The sequence below is a fragment of the Exophiala bonariae genome (assembly GCF_035927105.1).
Source record: "Exophiala bonariae strain CCFEE 5792 chromosome Unknown scaffold_4, whole genome shotgun sequence".
NCBI classification, from domain to species: domain Eukaryota; kingdom Fungi; phylum Ascomycota; class Eurotiomycetes; order Chaetothyriales; family Herpotrichiellaceae; genus Exophiala; species Exophiala bonariae.
The window spans coordinates 1,394,168-1,408,433 of record NW_027042479.1 but is presented as its reverse complement, the minus strand read 5'-3'; the positions used below and the strand labels follow the sequence as shown (position 1 = coordinate 1,408,433).

Below are 14,266 nucleotides of genomic sequence, written 5' to 3'. Positions count from 1 at the left end.
CTATATCTTCTTTGCGTGGACAGTATCCCTCACGCTTTCCTTTGCTATCCTTTGATAGACCGTAGAAGCCTTCGGAGGACCATCCACCGCCCTCGATCAGTAGCACGCCACCGAAAAAATGGGCGACCTCCTCGACAAAGACTACCTTCTCTCTTTGGGAGAGATAGATCCCGAATTGAAAGCTGTATTGTCCATTCGATCTTCGGTTGCCCCTTCCTTTGTCGTTCTAACCGTCCATCTAGTTCCTCGAAAAGGCCAATCTTCCCCCGACAAACTATGATAATTTGGACGACTTCAAGCTTCTCGTCGAGAAACGAAATGCAGCCGCCATGGAAGCTCTGGGACCTTCGCCCCCAGAGATCAAGACGACTGAAGTCCAGTATCCAGCAGACGACGGGACCTTGTTGAGGGCCAAGCTGTATCAGCCAACAACGCCACCCCAGAATGGAAGTCCCCTTGTGGTTCTCTTCCACGGCGGAGGTTTCTGCATAGGTGCACCAGAGGGGGAAGAGCAGACAGCTCGAAACTTGGTTCAGGCATACGGTGTCGTAGCTATCTCGGCTTCCTACCGACTGGCACCCGAATTCAAATTTCCTTATGCGCCAAAGGATGCGTGGGCTGCTTTAAGGTGAGCTGTAACCTCCGAAGGAAAAGTTGATGATTGTTAAAACGATATGAAGGTGGGCAGCAGCGAATGCCAAATCTTGGGGCGCCGATCCATCTGCGGGTTTTGTCGTTGGCGGTACCTCTGCCGGTGGAAATATCAGTGCTGTTTTGGCCCATGTGGCCCGCGATGAGAAACTTTCGCCTCCTTTGACTGGACAATATCTTGCCATCCCCGCTGTACTGCCTCAGGGCAAAGCGCCCGAGAAGTACAAGAAATATCTCTTCTCCTATGAGCAGAACAAGGACGCTCCTGTTCTGCCAGCAGCCGCTGTGGATATGTTCATGAGAGGGTATCAAGCAGACGACGATGACGACATATGGTACGCCACATTCAATCATCGAAAGGGCCATGTAGGACTTCCAGCAGCATTCTTCCAAATTGATGGTATGGATGTCCTCCGAGATGAAGCGATTGTGTATGAGCGAGTTCTGCGCGAGGAGAATGGCATCAAAACCAAGAAGTTCCTCTATCCCGGTCTACCTCATGGACATTGGGGCTTCTTTCCATTTTTGGAATCTTCTAAGAAGTTCCGTAAAGAGCAAGTCGAAGGATTCGGTTGGTTGTTGGGAAGAGAGCCTGATTGGACCAATGTCAAGACTGCTGCTGTTTCTGCAGGTGTGTAACGATGCAAAGCAGGTGGGTGTTCCAGCATCTACCATAGGGTAACAAGATGGAGTGTAGACGGTTGAATCTTAGATTGCAGGCAGAATCAAGACAAGTCCCATACCATCAAGCAAGTCGACCGGCTACCGCTTCCTTTCTCGAACCTTGAACTTGACCCCGTTCTTATTCACTCCTCCTACTGTTCTTGCCATCTTCGCACGTTGAAGGTCCAATTGGTCGGCTGCTGCCATGATCTCTCGCTGTCGCTTCTTCAGTGCTTCCAACTTGGCCACCCGTACCTCCTGTAAACGTTTCCTCTTCTTGCGTTCCATACGTAGACGAGCAACCGCATCTTGTTCTGCCGCAAGGGCCTTTTTCGATCTGTGTTTGGGTATGTCCATGGATTCATCCTCCGCTCCACCCACTGTCTCGAAGGCAGATTGAGATTGGAAAGAGGACAACTCAGAGTGAACCATCGTGGGTGCATCCGTCGAGGGCTCAAGCATGTCCACATCAGATCTGCGCTTCTTTCTCTGCGGTTCTTCTAAATCTTCCTCTGCAAAGACTATCCTCTTGCTCTGTCCATTCCCACCGAGAGTCGCTGCATTTATGCCAACCTCTTCTTTCAATTCCTCCATCTCTTTCCTGCCCCGTGCCATAATATCCCTTAGGTAGTTTGCGTCTTGAGTTTTCAATAACTGAACCGCATCATGACTGAGAGGGCCGCCGTGTTCCCCGTTCGCTTTGGTCCCGGCTTTGTGCTTGCCCATCCCAGCCTTCCCCTGACTGAGCATACCAAAGGCGAACTCATCTGGATTTTTGTCGCGAACTTTCTGAGACAACTGAGCGATCTTTTTCTTCTTGAGATTGTAGTCTTTGGCACGCAGGGAATAGTCCTTGTGTTTTTCCAGCAAACCCCATTTCTCACGAGACTTGATTTGACCACGTTCTCGGTGGGGGCGCCGTGCGACTGCATTGCGCATGGAAGACATTTCGGTCTGTCAAGGATCCCTCCAGAATTGCTGCTAGTTCCCTAGTCGCAGCTTTAGAACAAGCGGTCGTGTAAGTGGCAGAGGAGGGTAGTAAATGTTTTTCTTAAATGCCAGGTCAAAATTCCGCAGGGCAACGGGTTCCTCCAAATTCGGTGAGGGGAAGACGGAGCCACGTGATGTAAACTCAGCCTTGTCACGTGGCGAAGTCATCTTGCTCGTGTCATTTCAATAATCTATGGCAGCCTTGCTCACACTTGATCACTTCCATAATGAAGAATGTCTAGGCACATCTACAACTTCGTCAGCACCAGGAGATGATCTACGTAATTTTCGTTCAGCAACCTCAAAGACTGTACCAATATGGCGGATGCTCCACGAGAACTCACTCCACCCCTCATCATGGGCCAGACAGCCAAAGAGAAAAAGTATGACCGACAGCTTCGTCTCTGGGCTGCTTCAGGCCAGCGGGCTCTCGAGGAATCACACGTTCTTCTTATCATCGGTGAGACTCCGGTTGGTTCCAACAGCAGTGTTGCGGGTATCGAGACCTTGAAGAATTTAATTCTACCAAGTGTGGGACAATTTACTATCGCAGATTCAACCATGGTGGGCGAGGCCGACCTAGGTATCAATTTCTTTCTCGAAACAGACAGCTTGAACAAGCCCAGAGCAGAAGAAGCCACTCGTCTGCTCTTAGAGCTGAATCCAGATGTGTCTGGCCACTCTATCACGTCACCACTGTCTGAGTGGTTACCTGTGGAAGGCTCATTGAGACCATACAGTCTCATCCTTCTTTCAGCACCAATTCTGCCAGAATTTGTCCAGAGAATTGCATCATACGCTCACACCAGTTCAATACCACTGATATATATTCAGTCGGCTGGGTTCTCCGCCTCATTCTCCATTCAGCTCCCATCTGAATTTCCAATTGTCGACAACCACCCCGATCCTGAAACCACCCAAGATCTCCGCCTTCTCGCGCCATGGCCCGAATTAGATGCAGCTGTGGATGCACTTGGTGACATCACAAATCTGTCTGACCACGACCACGGTCATGTTCCATATATTCTTCTGCTCCTGCACTACCTTCGAGAATGGAAGACCAGTCATGACGATAAGTACCCTTCGAATTTCAAAGAAAAGACCGAGTTCCGCGACTTTGTCCGGTCTGGCACGCGCACCAGCAATCCGGAAGGTGGCGAGGAGAACTACGATGAAGCCACAGCTGCTGTCCTCAAGAGCATCGCGGCTCCACCTGTGGGAAGTGGCTGCAAGAACCTATTTTCCATGGCTCAAACCACCGAGATCGGACCTGGCTCATCAAATTTCTGGGTCATAGCACACGCCATTAAAGTCTTTTACGATACCCATGGTGTGCTGCCTTTACCAGGTTCCTTGCCTGACATGAAAGCCACGAGCGAGGAGTACATCAAGCTGCAAAACATCTACAAAACCAAAGCTAGAAACGACGTCGCCGAAGTGAAGCAGACCGTGCTCCAGCTACTCGAACGAAAACTCAACCAGACTGATCTCTCTACCATCCCAGACGCCGAGATTGAAGCATTCTGCAAGAACGCCTCTCATGTGCGCGTACTCACCAACCCAGAAGCCACCCTGATACCTTCGCTTCGGCTCATGAATTCGGATTCCAAACTCCTCGCAACACTACCCTCCATTATCGAGAATGACTGGGAGGGTCTCTTCCCGATATTCCTCGCCCTGAACGCCCCCAGTTCCACCTCGTCAACACCCGTCGATTTCATGACATTCTCCTCCGACACGGAGACACAGGAGAACATTGCCAAGGCAATCGCCGAAGTCGAGCGCGTCGCGGGAGGTGAGTTGCATAATGTCTCGAGCGTGCTTGGCGGCATGGTCGCACAGGAGGCTATCAAATTGATCACCCGCCAGTATGTCCCAGTTTCTGGGACGTGTGTCTTTGATGGGGTGAGGAGCAAGGTGGGTGTATTTCAGGTCTGAACACCGGCCTTAAAGGAGAGAAATGGCTCACTAGGGTGTCGGGCCATCGAGAACGTGAGACTCGGCACTACGGTGTTTTTCGCAAACGCCCCTCATGGGCCATGACCAGGACGGACCAGGAGAAAATGTAGAGAGGTAATCAGTGGAGAACGCAGCATCTTCGGAGGCTCTCCATAGTGTGATTTCAGATCCTGTCGGTGAAAGAATAGCGTGAGATGAGATTATGAGCACATGGCCTGAATAGATAGGCTGAGCACGAGAAACAGGGGTGGGACAGAACAGAAACAGATAGAGGCATCTGCGCACAGCGCATGATTAGTCTGAATGTAACCAAAACCAATGTCGCAAGCCATATTCAGACAAGAGACTCCATCGCTCGTAAACGACACACACGTATGTATATTTTCCTCTCTCAGCTATTTACGCGATATTGAATTCATCCGCGCCACCACCGCTCATCATCAACTTCCTATTCGTGCGGACCTTCTCCCTCATCTTGCGCGCCGACTCATCTTGCTCACCGCCCTCACCAGCACCATTCGCCTGGCTCTCCGAGCCTCCCGTGGTCCGGCCTCTCTTGCCACTCGTGCTGTTCCTACCCTGTCCGATCACATTGACGCGGCCAGGCGCATCGCGCAGCCCGAACGCTTTGGCCAGATGTCCCAAATGTAAGTCTTTAATGTCGAACCACTTGCGTTCCGCCGCAACGTGTGTAGCATAGGCGCGCACATGCGATTGAAAGGCACGCTTGGCGAGTTCCTTGACCTTCGGGTCCGAGAGAACCCAGCGTTCGATCGTCAGTTGGAATTCGGTGGCGACGGCGTCCCAGTTCTGATTAGAGCCCGAGTCTGCCTGTTTGCTGTTACGGTTGTTCTTGGTGGGGACCACGCCGGAGACTGCTGAGAAGCCCCTTTTCAGGACTTCTTCTGCCGACATGGCGGTCACATTTCGGCTGGTGTCTGCCTCGGAAGTTTGCTTGTAGGATTTTTGTAAGACCTCGACGTAGCCTTCTTCTTTTCCTGGGAGGAGGAAGATGATGGCTCTTCCGTCTCGGCCGAGGCGGGCAGTACGCCCGATCCGGTGGAGATGGTCGTCTGAGCTGAATGCTGGATCGTATTCGATAACGAGATCTAGGTTTGGAAGATCCAGACCTCGAGATGCGACATCGGTGGCAATGAGCAATGATGGAGATGTTGTATTGGCGAATTGTTTGACAATGCTGGTGCGCGTGGCTTGTGGCAATGAACCGTGAAGCTTGTAAACGGTCAGAGGGTTTTGAGGTGTCGAGAGTGCAGGCGCCGGTGAAACAGCATCTGAGTCGACAGCTGTTGCAGGTTTCGCAGTCCTTGGTACCTGGTCCTCATGGTCTGAAGACGATGCGTCTTCCACTGGATTCTGCGTTTCGGTGCCCTCTTCCACGGAACGTGTAAATGTCTTGAAATGGAACTCTACAGAGTCGGCACAAGAAACAAAGACAATTGCCTTCATTACAGAGCCCTTTCTTGCAAATGTCCGCTTGAGCAGTGCAGTCAACGTTACGAGTCTCAGCTTCGTTGCTGTGACAATGTAGGATTGCTTTAATTGAGCAGGAGCAAGGAATGCCGAGTCAGTTCTCTTTTCTTGGTCTCCCATCTGCTCATCTTGATCGTCGGAATCGCCCTTGATCAGAACAGCATCTTTCAGACTGATTTCACCTAGCTTCTGAACGTTCATTTTCAAGGTCGCAGAGCAGAGGATTGTGGTACGTCTTTCAGGCAGGCCTGGTCTGGCTGTTTTTCTTTTCTTCTGATCAAGCGTCTGGACAATTTTGGTGATATCCTCTTCGAAGCCCAAGTCCATCAGGCGGTCACCCTCGTCAAGCACAAGCCAACGAACAGATGAAACATCGAGGACTTTGGTATGCTCGAGATGATCGACCAACCGACCAGGCGTTGCAACCAAGATATTCAAGCCCTTTCGTAGCCTCGCTTTCTCTGACTTCTTTTTTTCACCTCCAATCACCGTGCCAGCCACAATATAGTGAGCAGCACCGAGGAGACGTTCCAGGACCACCGAGATTTGCTTACACAACTCGCGAGTAGGCGCAAGTACTATGGCAAACAATCCAGAATCTCGGTGTAAAGAAGGATCGTGGACGGTAGTATCGTTGCCCTTTTGCTCTGACATCGTCATGATACGTTGCACTACTGGAAGTAGATATGCTAGAGTCTTGCCAGATCCCGTCTCGGACTGGACAAAGGCATCACTATCCTCCTTCAACATCTGCAATATAGAGGCTTTCTGAATGGCAGTAGGGTTCTTTAGGTTCATCTTGGTCAGAAGGTGTGTTGCGAGTGTCGTGGAGAGGCCGAGGGAAGTAAAGGTATCAATTCCATCCACAAGAGGTGCATTTGACGGCACGGCGGGCGTCTCTTCTTGCTGTTTATCCTGTGGCTCGGGTGCGATGGTAGACTTAGGATTGTAGGTGAACAAGGAGGAAATGACCTCACGCGGCCCAGTCGATGTGTGTGCTTCATTCCGTCTGCGTCCTTGAGATTGAGGCCGAGATTGGGATGTATGGTCGCCAAACGAGGAATTGAACCCATTTTCACGCCGTCGCTTGACCGGTCTTGAGTCCTCGAATTCAGTGGGTTGCGGAGGAGGCTCTCTTGCTTTTATTGCGACTTTGTTGGGGTCATTGGATTTCGGTCGTCCGCCTCGTCTTGCATTTCTCTTCGCTTGTAGACGCTCTCTCCATGACCCACCTTTGAACTTCTGTAGATTACTGGTAGGTGCTTGACTGACAGAGAAATTGAGTAGCATGCCATCATCAGCCATCTTGCTTAGGGGGAGAGGTAGTTGCAAAGCGTAGGCTCTGCGCGGTACCAGAAGTACCGGTATGGTCCAAGCAAGATTTCCAACGCAAATCGCAGCCTCTGTAACTTTTTTTGCTGCATCTTGGATGCGGAGAATCTAAATCGCCTAGAAGGAGAGCATGCATTGCCGCTTTCATCTAACCCCTCACATGCCCCTGGTAAGCCAAAAATCTTAGGCTGCTTTACCATCCTGGAGAAACATGTTTCTCCGACTCTCCGAGGCTTCGGCAACATGAAATTCGGTTTCTTAACATGAATCTCAACTACACGCTGCACTTTCCATCATGCGCAGCTACGTTCACCGTCGACCTGATCTGAACGTCGTCGCGTCAAAATGAAGCTGTTGCCTGTTGATCCGGCAGCTTCAAGTAAATCTAGGACACTTTTAATCCCGCCCTAGGAAGAACAACAATGGCCACCACTCGCCTGAAAATCATCACTACTACCACTGCGCTCCGAACCCAAGCATGTCGTAGAATTCCAACTGCACTTCACTCTTGCTCAGCTCGGCAGCTGACATCGAGTGCCAATTCGACCGTATCGACTTCTGGGCCCTTGTACAACACTCCCAAATCACAAGCGAAGGAGCCTTTTGCCGTCTTTCGTGATGTTCCCCAACTACGCGAGCTGCGTCGGACGATGTTCAAGGAAGGGAGACAGGTGGGACTAGTGCCGACAATGGGCGCGTTGCACGCAGGACATCTTTCACTCGTCAAGCATGCTCTCGAAGAAAATACAGACGTCTTCATCTCCATCTTCGTCAACCCGACGCAATTCGCTGCGCACGAAGATCTGGATTCATACCCCAAGACTTGGGAGCAAGACTTGAACATGTTGAAGGAGCTACAAGATGAACACGCCAGATCATCCTCCCCCAACAAGGATTCCAAAATTGTTGGCATCTTTGCACCCACTGTTAATGTCATGTATCCAACGTTACCACCATCTTCAGATATTGCCGGCGATGGCTCCTTCGTAACCATCACTCCTCTTGGCAAGGTCCTCGAAGGTGCTTCTCGTCCCATTTTCTTCCGAGGAGTCGCCACCATCTGCACCAAGTTGTTCAACATCGTTCAGGCCGATCGTGTCTACTTCGGTCAGAAAGACGTTCAGCAGTCCGTCCTCATCAAGCGTATGGTCAAAGACTTCCATATTCCTACTGAGGTCCGTGTCATCCCGACATCTCGGGAACCGGACGGTCTGGCCATGAGTAGTCGAAATGTCTATCTGGGAGAACGCCGTCGCCAACAAGTCGCGGTGCTTTCTCGCGCGCTCTTTGCTGCCAGGGATGTCTACAAATCTGGCCAGCTAGTTGGAGGACCCATCAGAAGCGCCGCTACAGAGGTCTTTCGGGAAGCAGCTTGTGCAGAAGGAGACGATGGTCGAATTGGTGGACCCGCCCGCCTCGAGATTGATTACATCGCTCTCAGCGATCCTGACACCATGAATATGATCCCTAACCGAGACAAGATCGACCCTCGACGTGGTGCTGTCCTAAGCGCCGCTATGTTGGTACGACCCGTAGACAAGCCCCAAACAGCCGACGAGCTGGAGCAGACTACTGTTAGATTGATTGACAACGTCATCTTGGAGCCTCTCGAGGTCGAAAAATCATGAAGCATAAACTGCAACGCATCAGTTCAAGTAGAGGAACATATGGAGCCATCATAGTCTCTTCTCCCATAAAACAGCTCAACAAAAAACCAATAATACAGATATCCAGCAATAAAGTCTGGCAAAAAACGATAAAATTATCTCTATCAATACACCTCCCACAGCGTAATCTTTGCATCTTTCCCACCGGCTGCAAGCCAGTGTGTTGATCGCACCTTGTCTTCTCTCTCCTGCTTGATGTGATCCAGTGCTGTCATTCTCGTTGCTAACGCCGTCGAATCAGAAGATCCAAAGTGAGCTGCTTCTGCAGATGAATTCTTTTGGTCATCTAGGACCACCTCAGCAAAATTAACAGCATAGCATCCATCTTTGTGCCACTTGAGGACGGCCAATTCCTTCATTGTCTTAGAAGAGTAGACCCGTATCCGTCCATCCCAGCCGGCCGTGGCGAATATCTTGCCATCCGATCGCACAACCAAGCCTTGCTGGCCGGCATGTTTCGTGTTGACTGACTTCTCTGGGCTTTGACTCTCTACCCGCCCAGTCTCGACCAAGGCGAGCGCGAACTTCGCCACAATAGCATCCGCACTCGATGTGATGAAGTGAGATGTTGAGGGTAAGACGTCCAGTGACAATACGGGCTGTGAATGCGGCTTGCCCACCATGAGTTTCACCCAGGTGTGATCTTTGCTGTCGAAGGCGCCGGAATGGCTGTGCACCATCACGTGTCCGTCCTCGTAGCCCGAGATGAGGAGTAGCTTGCTCTGTGGTTCATTGGTATGGCATAATTTGACTGCCATGACCATACCTGTGTTGAAAGATGGGTCAGATTGTAATTGCGACACGCGCCGCTCAGAAGGGAGCTGGAAGATATCGATCCCGCCAGAATCAAGGCCGTTGGGTGAAGCGAGCAGTTGCGGCGTGGGTGTAGTAATTGAGAGTGATTTCCGTGCCGGGTTCTGATCACATAAAGAAAAAGCGCAGAAGTTCAGGGCATTCACCGAGAGCGAATGCAAGAGCCATGGCTGCTGTTGAGTCTCCTGCTGGTCTGAGGGTGTTTCATTGGGTAACGTTGTGCTTAGCACTGGAAAATCTTCGTTTCGTAGTTGCCATACGCGAATCTTGTGATCTCTTCCATGCCTATTCGCTTACACATAAGAGTATATCCTTCGAAAGAGGTAATCAAGAGGTCAATAGTGAATATGACTAAAACTTACGTGATGAGTCTCTCACCTGTCCACTGCTTGATCTGCATCAGCCCACCCTCATGGGCTTTCCAAACAGCCACCGGTCGCTTGGATGACAACTTCCATATTACGAGCCAGCCATCAGTGTCCCCGGATGCCAAGTAGGTGTTTGATCCGAAGAACTCGAGGGCATGGACGGCGGATGAGTGACCGCGCAATACGTATGTTGGTGCAGGTGGGCTTTCTGACATCTGTAAGAAGGCGATGTGAAACACCAGGAGGTCTCTAATTGAGAGGACGTCTGTCTGTGGACCTTGTTAAAATGTTCTCAACTTGAGGACGAGGCTGAAAGACCATTGGAACGGCAGGATCTCTCGGCTGCATTCGACAGTCCTTTCTTAAAGCAGCCGGAAGGATATACTATTTGCCCTGTCTCTTTCCAGTCATGGGGTATGAGTCTTTTTGGGGGCTTCACTGACTACTGATAAGTACGAAAATGACAAGAATATATCAGGGTAATGCGACCATTGATGCTGGTGAACTCCAGGGATTTGACTATACTACCTATGACATCCTCTAGGACTCCCTCGTTCCTACTAACAACTTTACGTGATATTAAGTATAAATCGAGCCTCGAGGGCAAAAAATCTACCAACACTTCAACCGTTGAAAAAACAAATAAACGACGTATGCCTCAGATCGGAATCGAACCGATGGTCTTCTCATTACGAGTGAGACGCCTTACCACTTGGCCACTAAGGCGTAGGAAACTTCTGACATCGTCTGGAGCAGAAATTTAAGCCGAAAATTCGAAACTTAAAAATATATAATGAGCCCCAATCTCCGTTTGTCCGAGGAGTTTATGGGTGTCATTGCTTATGTAAGTCCCCGCACAGCTCCAAAACGGCTCCTGAAAAACAAACGCTAAGGTGAGCATAGTATTTCGTTGCGCTTCTGTTACTAGGCAGACTTTAGTAAAATAATGTGTCTTCCAGCTCTGCCAAAGACGGGACTTGGTCCTTGATATTGTCTGTCAGGAGCGAGGAGAGGGTCACAGAAGTGAGAGGGGTACATCGGGCTGATGTGGTCATTGATGCTGGAGAACTCCAGGAATCTATACTGCAAACTAAGTTGATATCCTCTAGGAGGTCACGGAAGTGAGAAGAGTATACTTTATCGGGCTGATGTGGTTATTGATGCTGGAGAACTCCTGGAATCTACACTGCCAACTGAGTTGATATCTTCCAGGAGGGGCCCCTACAAGCCCAAAAAGTGTCTGCTTTTCGGGAAGGGCTTGACTTGACTTGCCCCCTAGGTATGATCCAGTAGCTCTGAAGAGCCTCAAGCCCTTCTAGTGTCCAAGTCGATATCCATAATCGAATGGAGCACTCTCGCCACATGTCACTAATCTTATCTCAAGGCCGAGTGGGCTTGATTTTCAATGGTACATAACTCTAGCCACCGCGCAGATTGTACCATGTTCATACATGGTAGTTATGTCTCCATCACGGATACTGGGGGTGATTCGTAAACTGCTCGGGTCTGGACCTTCCGCTTTATCGCGTTCCGAGTACTGCTACCTCATGCAACTAAAATCAAAACGAGCTGCCGGTGTATGCTTGAAACAAGATGCTTCCAACTCATGGCCTTATTCAAAGATCAGAATGGGCCTGGCAATTCAAGACAAGTCTATGTAGACTATCCCGATCTAGAAAGAAGGGTGTCAGCCTCAGCTAGTACTTCAACGATACCGCTGTACATCTACGTCAATTCTCCACCAACTTACATTTTTGCTCATCAAAACACACAATTATGGTGTGGAATAATTCAGAGCTTTCACTCCAAGAGAGTCGGCGCATGATCGACGACTTCGACGACGCAGACGAGATGGAAGACACAGAGTTGAGCGAGTCTCGTCGTTCAAGTGTTGCTTCCTCCATCGCAAGGCTGAGGCCGGAAAAGGTGAGCCTCGACCGCCTCCCACTGTCCTTAGCCTCCACTTTGAGCGCTTCCTGCATCACTGCGACTGTTAGCATAGTCACTCATACTGTTTTTATTTATCCAAAATAGCGACAAGAGGAATATTCCGACTTACAGTCAAACTCCAGGTATCTTTTCCTGCCCTTCTTCTTGGATAGCCGAACCTGGAATCGCACCTCTGGAGTAGATCTACTCTTCCAGACTCGTATTTTTTGACACCCGACAAGGTGATCGTCGTCCTTGATTCGGTTTCGCTTATATATTTCGCGCACTGGGGCGCTCAAGAGCAGATCCCAACCATAAAGTTGTTCTTGAAACTCTTTGCAATCTGTGGCCTCAAACGGTGTTTAGACATGCCAACGTCATCATCGGTGTCGATGGTTTTGTATGACCTACCTTTCGGATCTTTGAACTTATAGGTCACCCAAGTTGTTGGAATTGAGTGCGTAATTTGTTTGCCTTTTTCAAAGGTCACAAATAGTAGTCCCGCTCCTTGTTCAATCACTGCATTTGACTCCTCACCAACACTGGTGAAAGGAATAATCTCATCCCACACAGGTACTGTAACACCACTTAGTCAGTATACACATGTAGTAGGTCACCCAGCGGATGTTAACATTCGTGGATCTTCCGACTGCGTCTTTACCTAATACTCTACCCTGTAATCGTTGAGCACGGTGGGCGATCAGGGTAGGAAATCCGGTTCATGATCCACGAATTCTGCCATGCCCCTCGTAAGGCTCTGGACACAGCGAAAACTTACCTCTCTGAAGGAAACGAATTGTTTTTTCGTTGTTCAAAGTCCAGATGTCACTCACGGCATTGCCGTTCTTCAACAGCAATACCTTTCCTGAATCGCTGGCAGTCACTACGACCGCATTTGAAGTAGATGTCTTCTGATAGACGAATTCAACGCATTCAATCGGACTGCTGGGTGTCAGTAAAAGGGACCTCTCCTTGACCGGTAAAAGACTAGGGCCTACAATTCGACATACTCCATTCCTTCCGTCAGTGATCTCATAAATTCATCTTGTTCCTTGTTCGAAGCGAGTTTCACGTTTCGATACTCGTCACCTGGAGTGGAATGGGCAAAGCTGTCTGGTAGGTCAAGATCCAGTTTGTGAGCGAAACTGAAGTCGTACAAGTCCATGGATGGCTCTGGGAGATCGAGATCCTCCATTTGCGGTATTGAATTCTGGTGGACGCCATTCTGAGCAGGACTCCGACTTGTCCTTTCGCCTAACTGTGACTCATGCATCTTCTCTTGTTTTTCACTGGGAGCTAAGACGAATGGGCTCGAAATGGGCGACATGATCGTAGGAGATTGGGGATTTGAGGCGTACAAAGGTGGGATGGATGGACTCAGCATCGTGGAAGAGAGCAAGCGCCCGATTTGTTCAATGGTTATGCCCATCGGGCCCATCAACTCCACCAGTCGATCCACTTGTCGACTATGGTTCTCAACGTCAGTCTTGAAGAAGCATTAAGGCTATGGAGAAGACTTACTTCAACAGCTGTTGGCTCATAAAGTGAAGGATTTGGATGTGTTGTAGAAGTTCCTTCCGGAGATCTTTGACCGAATCTTTGATCGTCGTCCACTTGACTGATTGGTAGACTGTCTTCAAGGCCCTCGCCCATTGCTTGCGTGATGACTCATCTGTAGTGGCGGCCCCTTCATCTCTAACGATACCCTCGTATGCAACAACGATCTTGTGCAGCTTTTGCGCCGTTTCATCACAGCGTCGCAAGATCCAGACGATATTCTTCTTCAACGCATCATGCCCTTTGAGGAGAGCGCCGTGTCGCCGGATGTTTTCGTCAGCATCGACCACAACTGACGAAAACGCCTGAGTGTCCTCTATCAGGTCTCTCACATCAGCAGGCGCATATCTGGCGGCGTTGAGCTTCTTTGCTATGATAGTTGTCAACTGGATGAGAACAAAGATATCTCCCAAGCCGTTAATCATGCCCGAAATTTTGAAAATAACCAAGAACAAAAAATATAGATCTGATCACGCGACATTGAATCGAATAGACGTCAAGCGGTGGTAGGACAACGCGAAAAACATGACTACTGGTCGTTGATAAAGAATCCTACTAGGGCGTTTTATGAGGAGGCCCCTGCGTGACTCGCACCTGCTTCCCTTCCTCGTAATCGGTATTACGAGTAATAGGCCTCGCCAGTATTACTAGCACCTGCCAGGTAGACCGTGGCCCTATCCAACACACTGAATGTTCCCACGTGTGGTGCAGGATAGCCAAAACGCAATAAGGACATTTCTTGGAAGGTGAAGTTGAAAGAGCCAATGGAATGGTGGTGAACAGGAACGTGGGGATAAAATGAAGCGTGAAGCGAGGTTGCACCTAGGGGACCGCCACCCTTAAAAG

General features: G+C 49.8%; 7 protein-coding genes and 1 non-coding gene across 8 annotated transcripts; 3 read left to right on the top strand and 5 right to left on the bottom strand.

Moving 5' to 3' along the window:
- Positions 1 to 118: 118 nt before the first annotated feature.
- On the top strand, positions 119 to 1,290 carry LTR84_010082 (uncharacterized protein; the record flags this gene model as incomplete). The annotated part of the gene is made up of 3 exons (XM_064853619.1): positions 119 to 184; positions 243 to 628; positions 681 to 1,290. 3 exons carry the CDS (start codon positions 119 to 121, stop codon positions 1,288 to 1,290), a joined length of 1,062 nt encoding a protein of 353 aa, XP_064710018.1.
- A 123-nt stretch (positions 1,291 to 1,413) lies between these two features.
- On the bottom strand, positions 1,414 to 2,262 carry LTR84_010081 (uncharacterized protein; the record flags this gene model as incomplete). The annotated part of the gene is made up of 1 exon (XM_064853618.1): positions 1,414 to 2,262. One exon carries the CDS (start codon positions 2,260 to 2,262, stop codon positions 1,414 to 1,416), a length of 849 nt encoding a protein of 282 aa, XP_064710017.1.
- Positions 2,263 to 2,622: 360 nt separating this feature from the next.
- On the top strand, positions 2,623 to 4,242 carry LTR84_010080 (uncharacterized protein; the record flags this gene model as incomplete). Its single annotated transcript, XM_064853617.1, has 1 exon — positions 2,623 to 4,242. One exon carries the CDS (start codon positions 2,623 to 2,625, stop codon positions 4,240 to 4,242), a length of 1,620 nt encoding a protein of 539 aa, XP_064710016.1.
- Positions 4,243 to 4,662: 420 nt separating this feature from the next.
- LTR84_010079 (uncharacterized protein) lies at positions 4,663 to 7,059 on the bottom strand (the record flags this gene model as incomplete). The annotated part of the gene is made up of 1 exon (XM_064853616.1): positions 4,663 to 7,059. The coding sequence occupies one exon, from the start codon at positions 7,057 to 7,059 to the stop codon at positions 4,663 to 4,665; it is 2,397 nt and encodes a 798-aa protein (XP_064710015.1).
- A 449-nt stretch (positions 7,060 to 7,508) lies between these two features.
- LTR84_010078 (uncharacterized protein) lies at positions 7,509 to 8,714 on the top strand (the record flags this gene model as incomplete). The annotated part of the gene is made up of 1 exon (XM_064853615.1): positions 7,509 to 8,714. One exon carries the CDS (start codon positions 7,509 to 7,511, stop codon positions 8,712 to 8,714), a length of 1,206 nt encoding a protein of 401 aa, XP_064710014.1.
- Positions 8,715 to 8,857: 143 nt separating this feature from the next.
- On the bottom strand, positions 8,858 to 10,149 carry LTR84_010077 (uncharacterized protein; the record flags this gene model as incomplete). The annotated part of the gene is made up of 2 exons (XM_064853614.1): positions 8,858 to 9,851; positions 9,929 to 10,149. The coding sequence occupies 2 exons, from the start codon at positions 10,147 to 10,149 to the stop codon at positions 8,858 to 8,860; spliced, it is 1,215 nt and encodes a 404-aa protein (XP_064710013.1).
- A 439-nt stretch (positions 10,150 to 10,588) lies between these two features.
- Positions 10,589 to 10,660, bottom strand: LTR84_010076. Its single transcript has one exon. It is a non-coding gene; the product is annotated as a tRNA-Thr (tRNA).
- A 1,498-nt stretch (positions 10,661 to 12,158) lies between these two features.
- On the bottom strand, positions 12,159 to 13,901 carry LTR84_010075 (uncharacterized protein; the record flags this gene model as incomplete). The annotated part of the gene is made up of 5 exons (XM_064853613.1): positions 12,159 to 12,439; positions 12,642 to 12,805; positions 12,862 to 13,329; positions 13,385 to 13,790; positions 13,895 to 13,901. 5 exons carry the CDS (start codon positions 13,899 to 13,901, stop codon positions 12,159 to 12,161), a joined length of 1,326 nt encoding a protein of 441 aa, XP_064710012.1.
- Positions 13,902 to 14,266: the final 365 nt, after the last annotated feature.